Here is a 13,843-nt window from a genome sequence, read left to right as displayed (position 1 = left end):
CTGCCCTCAGCCGGCTAGGCTGTGAGCGGGCAGAGGAAGCGCAGCTGTCATTCCTTTTATGTGTATTGACTTAGTAGCGTGCAAACATGTTAAAAGTTCACTTTCTCCTTTATAGGAGTCTATAAAAAGGCTCTTAAACCGGAGTCCTAGGGCTTCCGCAAGACAAACGCAGGGTGAGGCCTTGGGGAGGTGCTGTGCCTCCCTCTGCCCTCTGCGGAGCTGTGGCTGCCCCGTGTGCTGATCCAGGCTGGAGCCTGGGTGTGTGCCTGGGCCTTTCCATCACAATGAGCTCATGCCAGTGGCTGGGGGAAGGCCGGCCAGGAGGCTGCTCCGAGGCTGCCTGCCGGGTTGTTTCTGGTGAGTCCTTGGTGAACCCCTGAATGGGAACGGGAGCCCTTTGGTCTGGGCCTATTTCCTGGATCCATGGCAGGGTTAGTGGTTCTGAGTGGCTAAACAAGCCTGTGCCTGAGGAGAGGAAATGCCCTCTGAGGGAGAGTTCCAGTTCTCAGCAGTCATCCTGCTAGGTGACTCGGGTCCCAGGCCCGCCAGCAGTAAGGAGGGACACTAAGAAGCCTGAATGGAAAAAGAGGCCTCCTTGTTTGGCCCCCCCTGGAGCCACAGTCCACACCAGGGGCCTTGTTTGTGGAAACCATTCTCTGGAAGGACAGGCGAGGAAGCAGGTGACATGGTTCGATGTCAAGCAACTCTAGAGGCAGTGGAGGGTTAGCCACGCCAGGGCTCTCCCAGCCTCAGTTTCCCCACCTGTCGTTATGGGCGGTCACTTCTCAGAGCACCAGGCTCAAGACGAGGGAAGGGGCTTGGGGTGGAGGATGAGTGTTCTGGGGCCCATAGGTTCTACCCACTCACAGGCTCCTCATGGCTGCCAGGCAGGCTTGGCCCCTGAGGCCAGTGACTAACCCTCCCTCTTTGCTCAATAAACAGCTGAGGATGGCTACAAGCTGAAGCACTGGGCTCTCGAGAGTCGGGCCAGCCTGTTGCCCTACTTTCTTCTCTGTCATGTGTTCTGGCTGTGGCTGGGAACAGAAACATGCAGGCGCCCTGACACACGCACTGGGCATTAGATGCCCCTCCTGGTCCCACTGACCTGACCCTTGCAGAGGGCTATAGCAGAGAACTCAGTCCACAATCTCTGCATAATGACTGACCTGGGGTGGCGGGGCAGCAGCTCCTCTCGGGACCTGGGTGACCTGGAAGAGCACAGGCTCAGAGCGGTCCCTGCCAATTCTACAGCATGAATGATATCTACACTAGGGACTTTGAGGGGATCTTGGTCCCCAGAGGAGCTGGATAACGCAGAGACAGAGCACATCCTCACCATCGGGGCAAACCCACTCAGAAGGCCTGACTGCAGGTCAGCTTTGTAGCCAAGCCTGGCTGGGCTGCTCCGCCTGGGTCTTTGTAGATATGTCACTAACGGGAAAGTCCTTTGCAGAATTCAACAGGATGGTGACTATTGGGCAGCCAGCTGATCCTGGAACATGGAAGTGTTTGTTGTGTGAGCAGGCTGGTTCCGCTGCCCCGCCCCCATTGTAGTGGTTAGCGGCCCAGCATCGTTTGCTCCTGGCTGGAACATTTGCTCCATATTCAAAATAAAATGACATAAAATGCCTGGGACATCAGTCTGTCTAACAGGCTCCCTGGACCTGGTGTTCTAGAATCAAGCTACTCACTCTAGCTTTCTGACATATTGGAGGTGTTCTGTCTTTAGTAGCTGCCAACCACTGGCATCTGCTGTGGCTATGTGGGGCCACCTGAATTTTATTTAGTTTATATTTAACTAATTCGATTAGGGTCTGACAGATTTGCCAATGCCGTCCTAGAATGCTCTTTCGAGGCCTGACATTGTCTAGATGCTCTGAGTCACTTGCAGTGTCATACGGAGAAGAGAGGCAAAGCCTTCAGTCCCCTCAGCCTCATACAATAAAGGTGACTCCTAACCAGCCCATTGTAAACCCCACGAGTGAGGCAGCTGTCCCCAAAGCCTGGTCACGGCTAGTCTGGGTGTGAGGCAGCCTGGCACACAGCATCTGCCCAGTGTGGTGCCAAAGCAACAAAAGCAGTTCTTTCTTCATGGCCAAGACCAGCGCCGTGCCAACCTCCAGAAGTGGAGAAGTAACTTTTCACGAGATCATATGGTGGTGGCTTAAGTCTTCACGCTCCACAAAATGGAAGGCCAGCCAGGCCTCCCCTGAAGGAAAGGCAGGACACAGGCTAGAGACCTCAGGCCACCATAGCGCTTACTTAGGTGTCCTCTGTGTGCATCTACCTTCACAGGCTCCCCAGTGAGGAGACACACATTGATGGCAGTGTCCCCTGGCTAGGAGTGTCCAAGGTGGCCAAGAGCTTCCTGTCTGAAGCCAGGGAAATGGTAGCTTTGAGCAGCTGAGTTGCTAGGCCCCCGAGAGTCAGGATAACCCTGTCCTCTGCCACTGTGTTGTCCCTGAGTCTTGGTGACATTCTGTGACATTTGCCGGGAGTACAGGCCACACCCCTGGGCGCTTTTCAAAGCGCTACCTTGAGTTGGGCAGGGTGCAGAGTGGGGTGGTCCTGTTCTCTGGGGCAGGAGCTGAAAAGGTCTTAATAGGCACATTGTCCCCGTGTTTCCAGAGTACCGCCTGGCCACTTCCTCACACGCTGCGTGCCGGATGAGCTCATGTCTGAGGCTGCGAGCAGCACAGAGAGCTGGGCCCGGCTGCCGGGAGGCCCTATGGCCCGAGAAGCCCTCGCAGGCTGATGCTGGCGGAGTCCTGAAGCGGAACGTTGTAATGAGCGACGCCGACTGGATTTATGGGGCTGCGCACATGGGCCTGGCCTTCCTGCGAGGGCCTCCGCATGGGAACAAAAACAAGTGCTGGCCCAAGTGTGGCGCGACTGGGTCTTAACAAGAGTCTACTAATTACAGGACAGCCTCCACCAGGACCCCCAACCTGAGGAGCCGCAGAGCACTGGAGCCGTTCCTGTCAGCCTGGGCTCTGCAGGAGTGTCCTGTCTCCACCCGGGGCGAGCAGGCCAAGGTGCTTTCGTTCACTAGGTCTGCAGCCTCAGATGGGCTCAGCCTTTTCTCAGTTGTCCTCATCTGTAAAATGGGTCAGTGGAAGGTGGCACGTCCCAGAACAAATAATAGCTAATTGTAGAATTACTTATTCTTGCCTTGAATCCTAGTACAGCCAGGTCCCTACTCTGTGGCCTGGGCAAATTATTTCAGCTCTCTGATCTAAACAGGTTACCCAGGAGACAGGAATATAAGGGATGGTGTGTTAGGAAGATGGAATGGAATGCTGTCTGCGGGCTCATCTGTCCACACAGTGCAGTTCCCTAGTGCACAACCATGACCCTGTGCCACTGGTGTTTTCAACTTAGGAGTAGAGTTGGCAGCAGCCTGAGTCCTGGGGTAGGCTCTCTAAGGCATGCGAGGCAGGTCAGGTGCAGAGCTGCTGGTGGCGTGAGATATGGGCAGAGCCAGCCTTTCTCTGTCATAGGCCTCAGGTGACACTGGAAGGCAGCCTCTGACTTGCATGGGTCGCAGTACTTAGTCTATAAAATAGCCACTGAGTCTACTGGGACGCTGTGATGTCTTCAGTGGCAGCCTGTACATGCGCTCTGTGTGCTGGAAGGGACCAGGAGATGATGGGGATACTTTGGGAGGTGAGGGAGACACACCAGGAGGCGGGAGAGAGCTGTGAAGGGGCGGAAGTCATGGCCCTCGGGTGCAATGCCGGGGGCGTCATCAGCACCCTCTCTTCGCTCAGACTTGCACATCTCATTGATTTCTTGAGCACTCTTAGGGACAGAGGACAGACGCAGTGCAAAGACTTGGAGTGGGCAGAAGTCCCTTGAGGTTCACATGGCACTTGTCCCTGTGGCGTTTCTTTTCCAGTGTGTGCAGCCAGAGGACCCTCAAGGTGAGACCTTGTAGCCAGACCCTCTGTGGGACCTAATGAGGAGCTGCCGGGTTTCAATTATGCGAGGGGCCTTGCCTTGCACTGTTTGACTGACAGCTCATTACCCTGCTGCTGGTTTGGGGGGCAGTGGAATTTAATCTCCCAGGTGGGAAGCAAATCAATTTGCCCATCTGCCACAGCTGAGCCTACTTGAACTCGACTCTAATTTATTCGCCTATGCTTAGGGAGCCCTGTTTCGAAGTGCAGAGATATTAAGTTTCCTGGGCAGCCTGGGCAGCGGTGCACTGGCAAATGTTCCAGAGTATCTCATCAGGGCCTGAGTGAGGCATGACGGTCAGTCAGGGATGTGCCACCAGCTAGGGTCTTAAGGCCATGGAGCTCTTGTCCATTAAAACCTATGTTGGAGGAAGGTGGTGGGACAACATGTCATCTGATGGTGCTGAGATTAAAGTCATCTTCCCAAGGGCTCAGGGCCAGACAGGACTCTTGCCAGCAAAGCACACCGGCTTCCCATTTTCTGTCTGTGTGTTCTAAGCTGTGCTACTTTCTACTGCATTCAGTACTGTGGTTTCAGATGCTAAGGCACAAGATTCGGAGAGCGTCATTCTGGTACTGTGTGTTCCTCCCTGCACTACAGTACAGGTGTGAACCTGAAGCCAAGGTAATGACTTTTTACCTTGGACACTGGGGCAGCCTCCCTGTTTTGCTCAGGAAGGCAAAATGGAGACCTGGCAAAAAGGAGACCTCTTGGCCAGGACAAATGGTGCCCACTGCGTATACCTTAGAACACATCCAGGTTGACATCAAGGGCATGGAAATCATCATGATGCCATGGTTGCGTTAGACCAGGGAATCCAGGAGACTCTGGTCAGAGTCTTCAGGAGACCTGTTGGCAGTTCTTCGTAGGATGCTGACGGCAGATCTATAGACAGCCGTGGTCACTCCACAGAGCAAAGAGGTCACGGAGGGCACCTCAGCACCTGTACTTTTGCAGGAGGTAGCTTCCACTGTCTCCTTCTCATGTTCTAAAGACGGCTATTTGCATGTCCCTCAATTCTGTCTTTGACCAAACGGAAAGCTCTGGGGCCTCCACGCGGGTGCACATGCATGCGTGTGGCCACAGGACGGAGTTACTGGGGTAGCTGCTGTGGAGGTGTCTTCTGAGGAGGGAAGCCAGGTTTCTGCAACCGTTCCTGAGTCTGCCGGTACAGCGCCTGCTGGGTTGGTTTCCAGGGGTCAGGGAGAGGCCAGTCTGTTTACACGCCTTGGCCAGGAGTGCAGGGGGTGTCAGGGCCCTGGGATTAATGAGCAGTGTATTGCCTCACCTGTTGGGAGGGTCATGTGATATGATTTTGATATGAGGGGCCCCAGAAGCAAACATGACAGGTCAAGTTCTAAACAGAAGAAAAGCCCAAGAGAAGGTGGCCTCGCCCCTAGCCATTGAGCATGTCTTTCTTCTCATTGAGGAGGGGGCGCCAGCCTCCCCCTACCTCAGAACCTTCAGGCAGATTGCCACCACCCCACCCCCCACCCCTGCAAGGAGGCCCCAAGGCTAGCTTCTAAGATAAAGTTCCACATCCATCGGTGCCTCGGGGAAAATTAAACACCATGGTTGCTAATGGGAATATGGGCCAGGCTTTGCCCCCAGGACCACAGGGTGACAGCCAAGCAGCCTGAATGGCAAACAAGGAATGGACAGGCTTGCTGGGCCCTACCTCTTGAGCAAGGCTGAGCAGAGGAGCCCTGGGAGCCAGCAGTGTCGGTTTTGGGTGAGGCAGGGAGATTGTTGCTCCTGGAATTCTCCCCCTCCCACCTTTAGTGTATAAGCTAATACACTGTCAGGGCTGGCGGCAGCTGTGACCCACTGTGCACCTGACCCTGAATGTCAAACGCTGGCAGTGGGGTGCAGAGGGTGGGAAGGACTGGCTGCCATGAGTGGGGGTAGGGGTGAGGCCTGGGTCATCAGTGAAAGGGCCCGGGGTGCCCCCAGCCTCGAGCTGAGGGGGCTGTCCATGTTCCACTTGTCACCCACCTTGTCTGAGAAGATCCCTACCTTCCCTACCAAGCCTAGCGCTAGGTTACATGTCCCAAGAAGCCCTCCACTTCTCCAAGCCATTCCTGGACAGAGGAGCTGCCTGGCCTGTCTGTGTGACAGGCCAACCATCAGAGAGAGGCCTCTGTCCCAGGAAGCATTCGTAAAATTTATGTCAAGCTTGCTTAGACACACATTTTTTAAAAAGGACTTATTTTTAAACACGTGGATGCTTTTGCCTGCCTGTTATTTTTGTCTGCACCACACGTGTGTCTGGTACCCAAAGAGGCCAGGAGGGTGTTAGATCCTCTGGAACTGGAGTTATGGACAGTTGAGCTACCGTACTGGGTGCTGGGAATGAAACCTGGGTCTTCTGGAAGAACACCAGTGCTCTTAGTCACTGGGCCCCTCTCCAGCTCCTTCAGTATACATTTTCTTCTGTGCGCGGGGTTGCTTATGGCCCCCAGGCTGACAAGCCAGGTCCTGCCAGTGGACAGACAAGGGCGGTGTAAAATACTGGACTGCTATCAAAGTATGTCCTGGGATAGCTCTGGTTGTACAGTCACGGTCATGTGGGGTTGGGTTCGAATCCCAGATCCCTTTATAGCCATGTGATCTCGTAGGAGGATGCTTCAGCTGTTTCCCTACATGTAAAATCCATTACCATCCTTGAAGGCTTGCCCTGAGAAGCAGGGAAGAGTGTGTGCGTGTGCGTGTGCGTGTGCGTGTGCGTGTGTGTGTGTGTGTGTGTGTGTGGTGGGATAACTGCAGCTGCTGCTGTTAACTCAGTCCCAGTTGGAGCTGTGGTCTCTGTTGCATCCCAAAGGTCATTTGAAGGCTCATGGGAGGAGCTACTAAGAAAACCATGGGCTTATTCGGGGTGGAGCCCTGCTGCTCAGAGCAAGGGTTGCTCTTCAGAGACAGGTCAGAGGAGGGGAAGAGATGGCTCAGTGCTTGCTGTGGAGATGTTAGGGCCTGAGTTCAAATTCCTAGCATCCACAAACAAAATAAAATAAAACGGCAGGTGTGGCTTCACGAGGCTATCCCACCTGCCCCATGGTGGGGCAGACAGATCGTGCTAGCTTGCTGGTAGCCAGCCTAGCTCCAGGGTTAGACTGTCTTCAGGAAACATTCTGTAGAGCAGGGCACACATGTGCACATATACCGCACTCATACCAAAAACAAAAAGCAAAACAAAAAAAAAAAACCCAAAAAACAAAACAAAACAAACAAACAAAAAAACCAAAGTCCTTCCTATGCGTCTGGGGTCACTGTAGAAGCCCAGGGTCTGCGGCCCTGGGTCCGGGATGGAGATGGGTCTCTGTTGTGCGGCATTTGCAGCACTAACCCAGCAGCTTGTGGCTGCAGAAGGACACGGGCGTGTGTGCACTCACAGTGCTTGGCGTGCTTTACTAACGCGAGCGGTCTTCAGAGCGGAGGCAGGCGCGGTTTGAGAGGTTCCCTGCAGGTGCGACTCTAGGCACCATCGTGTACTAGATATTCAGAGTTTACAACCATTTAGGTGGTTTTTAGAAGCCCCAAGAATTGCAACGAATTCTTTTGTGCTGTTGCCAAGAAAGAGCAGAAACTGGCTGCCCTTTTTTTCTCCAGTCCCTTCCCAATCCTTTGGGCGACATCTAGTGGAGGGTCTTCAAAAACTCCTCCAGTTGCTTGATTGGAATTGTTTCTAAGGTGAAGGAACACAAGTCTCAAAGAAGCCATTTAAGCCTTGCTTCCTTCTACACACTTCAGTAGGTGCCTGAGATGCCTCAGTCTCCCTGTTAGACCGCCTAAGGCTAGGTGGGCTGTGAGAGTGATCAGCATCAGGCTCTGCCCACAGGTGGCAGCATCTTGTCACTGAACAGCTGGCTCACGGGCTAACAATGGGGTCTGTTTTTTTATGTGATAACAAGGAAGCCTGTGAAGTACTCACTACAGTGGCTGGTGCACAGCAAATGCCTAAACCACCAGCAAACAGTAGTGTCTCCTCGTGCCCCCATGGGGGCTACATGTGGGAGCAGTGCTCTTGGGGATCGGGTATGCACCTGTTTTAAGGTGCACCCTCTTGGAGGAATCAACGCCAAATGAAGCCCCTTTCTGATCGAGAGATGAGACGAGCTATACCTAGCGCCAATCTGATCATGAAAGGTTCTGGAGGTGGAATCTGGGAAGGTATCGCTCAGGTTTGAATTGGAAATGGTTGTGGCTACTGCTAAGACAGAGTCCTGACATGGTTGGACTTTATCGGACTCCCCCGTTTGTTTTTTGAAAGGAAATCCGTTTGGTTTTTGAGACAGTTTGTATGGCCCGGGCTGGCTTTGAAATCACAGGGCTCCACCAGCCCCTGCCTCCCAGTGGACGCAGACACATGTTTTAAGAGGGTGCATGGTCTGCCACAGCAGGCATAGGAGAGATGCTGCGCATAGGTCCACGCTCTGGAGGACGCTTCATATTCCTTCCTGGTTCTGCCTGCCCTTCTAGACAGACACCTGCCAAAGAAATATGAGAAGGCTTCTGTGCTTTTGGGCAAATTTAGATGCTATCACAAGTGCCCATAAAGCAGAGTGTGTCTGTTTCACTAAGGCACCTTGAGTGGCAGACCCTGGGACCTCAGCAGGGACACAGTATCTTTGCTAGGAACCTTCCTGTAAAGGCGGTAGGGGGCTTGGCAAATGCAGACCAGCAGAGGGTTCGTGGCTTGAGTTTTATCTGCAGAACCCAGCCACATGTCAGAGACAGAAGGGGCCAGGAGGGTTCGGACCCAGAGCCCATGGCCTTGGTCTCTGCACCAGCCGCTTACCATCGGTGTGGCTTTGGGTGCATTCTCTGTGAGATGCAACTGACACCCCAACCACACTCAGCAGACTTGAAGCTTCCTACGTGAATTCTCTACACACCCCTAGGGTCAGCACATGGCTGGCCTACCTGCCGAGGTACAGGGCCTCTCCAGGAGCTTCCTGGGTGCCAGCTGCCTGCACCTGTGTCCTAGGGAAACCAGCCTGGGGTTCACTGGCACAGTAATGCAAAACATGGCCAGTCTCAACAGTTTGACGTTTTACTAAATCAATTCACACAAATTTCAAATTGCAAATATAATAAGGACAACAGATCCAGTTGTCTTTTTAACACTTTTCATTTTCAAATCTATCATTAAGACAAAAAGTAAACAAAAGTTAGGTCTTTTGCAAATTTTATGATTTCTCTTCTGAGGGAAAAAAAACCGTTATAGTAAAAAGAACGCCACTGGGTGTACAGTAAAGCACCACAACGCACATTACAAATGGGGCTTCCTGCTGCTGTGACGCAGGGAAGGGACGGCCTCTCCACTGCTCTGTGTCAATCAGGACTTCATTAAAGTAAAACTATAAAATCTCCTAGGTTAACTAAGTCAGACACGGTCTGGAACGCAGTGCTTAACAAGGACAATGCCGGCTATCAGTGCTAACAGAAAACATTTTAGAAGGCCAAAAACAATCAAACCGGAAACCAAAACCTTATTTTCCCTAGGTGAGCGGAACTGAAGAGGAAAGGAGTCCCACCTCCCAGTAAGAGCTGAGGGGATTTTTTTTCTTTTTTCTTTCTCTCCAGTTGGAGGTGGGGGACACGGCGTGTGCTGGCTCCAGGGTCACCCGCCTAGTTGGCATCTAGCTTGGCCATCTCCTGGACGTAGATGCCTATGCTCTCGCTGTCGAAAAGCACGAAGTACACAGTTTTGATGGAGGAGGACATAGTGGACACAAAGTAGCTGGAGATGGCCTTCAGAATGAGCTGGGCAGCCGTCTGCTTCGGGAACCCGTTCCTGTGGGAGACAGTGCAGTGGTCAACACGTGGGGCATCTGCAGTGAGCCTGCCTCAGGTCTCCCCTCAAGGGGGCGGGTGTGAAGGAAGCCCTCGCAGGGTAAGCTGTCCTAGGGAACCGCCATGTACTGTTGGCACTTGGGAATGGACTCTACAATATGATCTCCCTTGTCTCAGAGCACATTCATCTCAGGTGTCCCCTTAGCCTCCCTGTCGAGAGGTAGCCTGGCTCTGACACCAGGGGAAAGACAATGACCATCAGGGTTCCTGTTATCCCACAGTATGAAAATGTCTGCCTTGGGGCCGAGAAGCCAAGCTCTTCCCTGGACACGCTCAGAGCTCTGAGCTCCAGGCAGAGCGCTCTGGCGGGGCTCCCCAGGCAGGTCGCCGCTGACTGATTTGATATCTGTGAGCTGCTTGCTACGGTTCATTTACATTTGCTCCTCCATCTCTCCACCAGGCTTCCAGAGGTGGTTTCAGCTGATGTTGTAAGCATAACACAACCTGGTCTTTCTGCTTACTGTGCTCACATCTACTTGCTGCATGCTTAATAGGCTCAACTCAACTCATTCCAAACCGTTACCGTGGGTCCTCCAGATGGAACCATCCAGCACTCACAAGAGGCGAGACAGGCAATCACCAGGCGTCTGTGAGCGCAGGTCCAGAGACCATCTCCAAACTGTATTAGCTAGTGTTACAGCAAAGGGCGGGGCAGCAGAATTCTGGGGCAAGTATCGATAACCCTGACTTCAGGTTATCACTCAAGTCTGAGTCACTATCCTGTCACTAATGTGTGAAAATCAATGACACAAGGGGCTCAGAACGTAAACTCAGGCCCAGGAAGCTCAGCGTGGATGGGTCGTGTGTGCCAGTTCTGGTCAATGCTGCAGGAGTGGCCTGGCCTGGGGGACGTAAACTGTGCTTGGGACGAGCAGCTATTACAGGCTGGCCTCAGCTCACTGCAGTCTACAGGTCTTAGCCTGCCTGGCATTTTGGCTGGTCCTCTGCAGGGTGACAATGTGTCCACAGCATCCCCAGCCTTCTGCACTGTGCCCGTGACACCGACCCACCCAGGGGACCACATAAAAATGCTCTTGTGACCTGCCCTCACCTGGGAGATCTGGGCAGCCCCGCATGCTTTGGGAATGCTGAACATTCTTGGGCCATTGTGGGGTGTGATACAGGCTCGGAGCTCCAGGCAGTCTGGTTTTTTCCCAGAATGAGCCTGGTGGTCTAGCTAAGCTGGAGGACAGCAGAGGCACAATGACAGAAGTCAGGCTACAGTGAGGCACCAGGAGCTGGCACAGAAGGCAGGCTTGGTGGGAACCGCTGGAGGAGATCAATCTGTGGGAGGGGGCACATTCCAGTGGTGCAGCCCACAAGGAGCTCTGGGTATCCTGCTGGAGCCTGCACTCAGGCCCAGAGAACACAGAGTTGCGGGGGCAGGCAGACCTCAGTCCGTGGGCAGAACCTGGAGAGATGGGTTCTGAGAAGTGTGAGGAGCTGTTCTCTGCAAGGGAAGGTTCAGCCCCTACTCCACCTGCCTGCCTCACTTCATACCTGCTTCTCCTGAGCAGAGCCGAGGCAGGCCGATGGCAGTTCCCTGGCCCCAGCGGTGTGCACCCATGTGATCAGCCCACTGGTGTGCCTGGCTCGGCCCGGCACACACAAGTGTCTGATGTGATGTCAACACGTTATTGCCCCAGTCTCTCTCTCCCTTAAGAGCATGGAATGCGTGGGTCAATCCTAGCCTGTTCAGCTGTGGCCCTGGAAAGGGATATGTAACTGTTGCTCAGGGAAGGTTGGTTCCTGTGTGCTAATTCTGAGCCTGAGGTCTGTGCTGACAGCCTGTCTCTGATTCCTGGCTGGGCCCCGCCCCTTGAACTTGTGCCCCTCGGGCCTTTAGCCACTCTTGTTGGGAACCGTGTTCTGCACTGTGTGCGTGTAGGCAGTGGGTCAGGACTCCATAATCTAGACTCTCCGAACGAGTGCAGAGGCTGGGAAAGGGAGGGTGGGAGGTTTTATGCTGGTAGCGCCCACCTCCACACATCCTTCTGCTACTGGGTGAATGGGAGCTGCGCTCTAACCTAGCAGGCCCTGAGGAGAAGCAGAAAGCAAGATGGGCCTTTTCCTTGTGCTGCTGGGCAGGGTCCCCTAGCCGCCCTAGTTAGACACACAGGTGACAAAGTAGATGTAGGGGATGCTGGCATCCCACACCATCCCTGCTCCCCAGAGGTGAGGGCAGCTGTATCCACACCATGCCTTGGCTACCCAGTCATTTAGCACATGGGTGACCTGAGTGCATGCCCTTCCCCCCAGGGCAGAGAGACGGGGCCACTGAAAGCCCCAGGCTTCTGTGTCTGTGCTCTGCCCCAGCCCTGTCAAGTCAGAGGTGGGACAAGATAATGTGTATTAGGCAGCAGAGTGTGGCTCAGGCCCACCAGAGATAATCAGACCCCCAGGATCACTCTAAAGGTGGTAGACTATCACACACCCCAGACCCTCAGACAGCTAGGATTGAGTGACTGTTGGCATTGTGTCACAGCGAGCATTGTAAGCAATACCCGTCGCAGCTTGCCAGAGAGCTACCAACCAGTGTATGGTGGCCACCTGTGATGGAGGGCTGCAGACCCGGATACTGGCAGTCAGTACAGGCACTGCCTCAGTTCCCATCTGAATGCCACTCCTGTCTTGCCAGGCCTCTGCCATTTTCTCTAACTTGAGTGGACATCAAAGACTCAGGGCTTGGGGCTTCTGCTCTAGAGTTTAGATTCAGGTTCCAGCTGCCCTTGTGTAGGATGTACTGGTTTCCTCAAGTGCAAACAGAAACTCCTGAGTGTATGCTGTGTTGAGGGGGTGATGTCACTGCAGCCATCTGTGCTCCTCCCCAGCTCTCACCGAAAGCTTTTGTTCACAGCTGCCCCGTCCCAGCAGCCTTGGCCATGTCGTGCATACACTAAAGTCGTGAGCTTCCCTTGGGTCAGTCCTGCTGCGTCTGGACCGCCCTTTCTCCACATCTGAGCCCATGTTCCTAGTCTAGTGCAGTGAACGAGGTCTCAGGGGCTCTGGTGGGCACATGGAAAGCTGGGTTCACAAGGGCTGCATCTGGGACAGGCGCCAGTCCCCCCCCCCCCCCCCCCCCCCCCCCGTCTGCAGTCTTCCCAAGCCTCATCACCTCTGGGAGGGGAAGGGCCAGTGTGAGGAACAGGCCAGCTGGAGACCCGAGAGGAGAGCGTTGGGTAATGTGGGGGCATGGCTCTCACCTCCTCTCTGATCACTTCTGCTAGGATTAGATCTCTGTGCTGTGCCCATTACCCCAGCCTTTCCTGTTTTCCCACATTCTCTGTGGCACTAAAATGGCTGCCTGACAATGTGAGGCTGTCCGAGGAGATGTTCATGGGCTGGAAGGGGTGCTAGAGGCCAGCAGCAGGGAGCAGCCTCCCCTCCAGGCCCTCCACACAGCTGAGGCCCAGAGGTCTCAGGGTGGGCTCTGGCCCCTCCTCTTCCACAGCCACACCTGGGCCCAGGGGCTGCTGTGTGCCCTGGTAGCTCAGGCAAAGTGGAGGTGGAAAGTCTGAGCGCCGGGCATGTGGAGCGTGCAGCCCGTCCTGCCCGCCCGACAGAACAAGCTGGATGGGTGAGGCAGGCGGGCGCCCTGGGGCAAGCTCTCAGCCTGCCAAAGAGCTGTGTGGCCTCCTACAAGCCTCTAAAAGTGGCTCTCTGACCTCGGAATGAAGTTAGCAGGGTCACTCCTCAGTACTGGGTGACAGTGGAGATGAAATGTCTAGAGGTGCCTGGGGCTCTGTGAATGCCCATAAGCGGAGTTGGAGAAGCAGGCATAGTTTTCCTTCTGTGCAAGCTCTAAGTCTGGTGGGTTTACTCCCAGGCCCACACTGGTGCGTCCCTGCATGCTGCCCCTCAGGGGAAGTGTTCCCGCTCCACCCTGACTTCAGAGACACTGGCTGCCACAGACAAGCCACTTGGTTCCCCTCAGCCCATGATTTACTGGCAGGCCTGATCTAATCCCATTCGTCCCCGTGAGAGCGAGGGCAGCTGTCTGCAGGGCTGAGGGACTGATGAGGGACGAGGT

The 13,843-nt window shown here is 54.3% G+C and overlaps 1 protein-coding gene and 1 long non-coding RNA gene across 7 annotated transcripts in view; one reads left to right on the top strand and one right to left on the bottom strand.

Moving 5' to 3' along the window:
• LOC127664404 (uncharacterized) overlaps nucleotides 1–13,843 on the top strand; it is a 257,385-nt gene that overhangs the window by 227,423 nt on the left and 16,119 nt on the right. The gene's annotated exons all lie outside the window — the stretch shown is intronic.
• Nucleotides 9,129–13,843, bottom strand: part of LOC127664394 (core histone macro-H2A.1) — a 59,702-nt gene continuing 54,987 nt past the window's right edge. For all 4 annotated transcript variants that reach the window (XM_052156338.1, XM_052156337.1, XM_052156336.1 and 1 more), the window contains exon 9: nucleotides 9,129–9,754. In XM_052156338.1, the coding sequence (XP_052012298.1) occupies nucleotides 9,589–9,754 (166 nt within the window). In that variant the 3' untranslated portion in view covers nucleotides 9,129–9,588. The remainder of the gene's footprint in view (nucleotides 9,755–13,843) is intronic.

This window comes from Apodemus sylvaticus, chromosome 14 (genome assembly GCF_947179515.1).
Source record: "Apodemus sylvaticus chromosome 14, mApoSyl1.1, whole genome shotgun sequence".
Classification (NCBI taxonomy): Eukaryota; Metazoa; Chordata; class Mammalia; order Rodentia; family Muridae; genus Apodemus; species Apodemus sylvaticus.
This window is presented reverse-complemented; position numbering and strand designations above follow the sequence as displayed.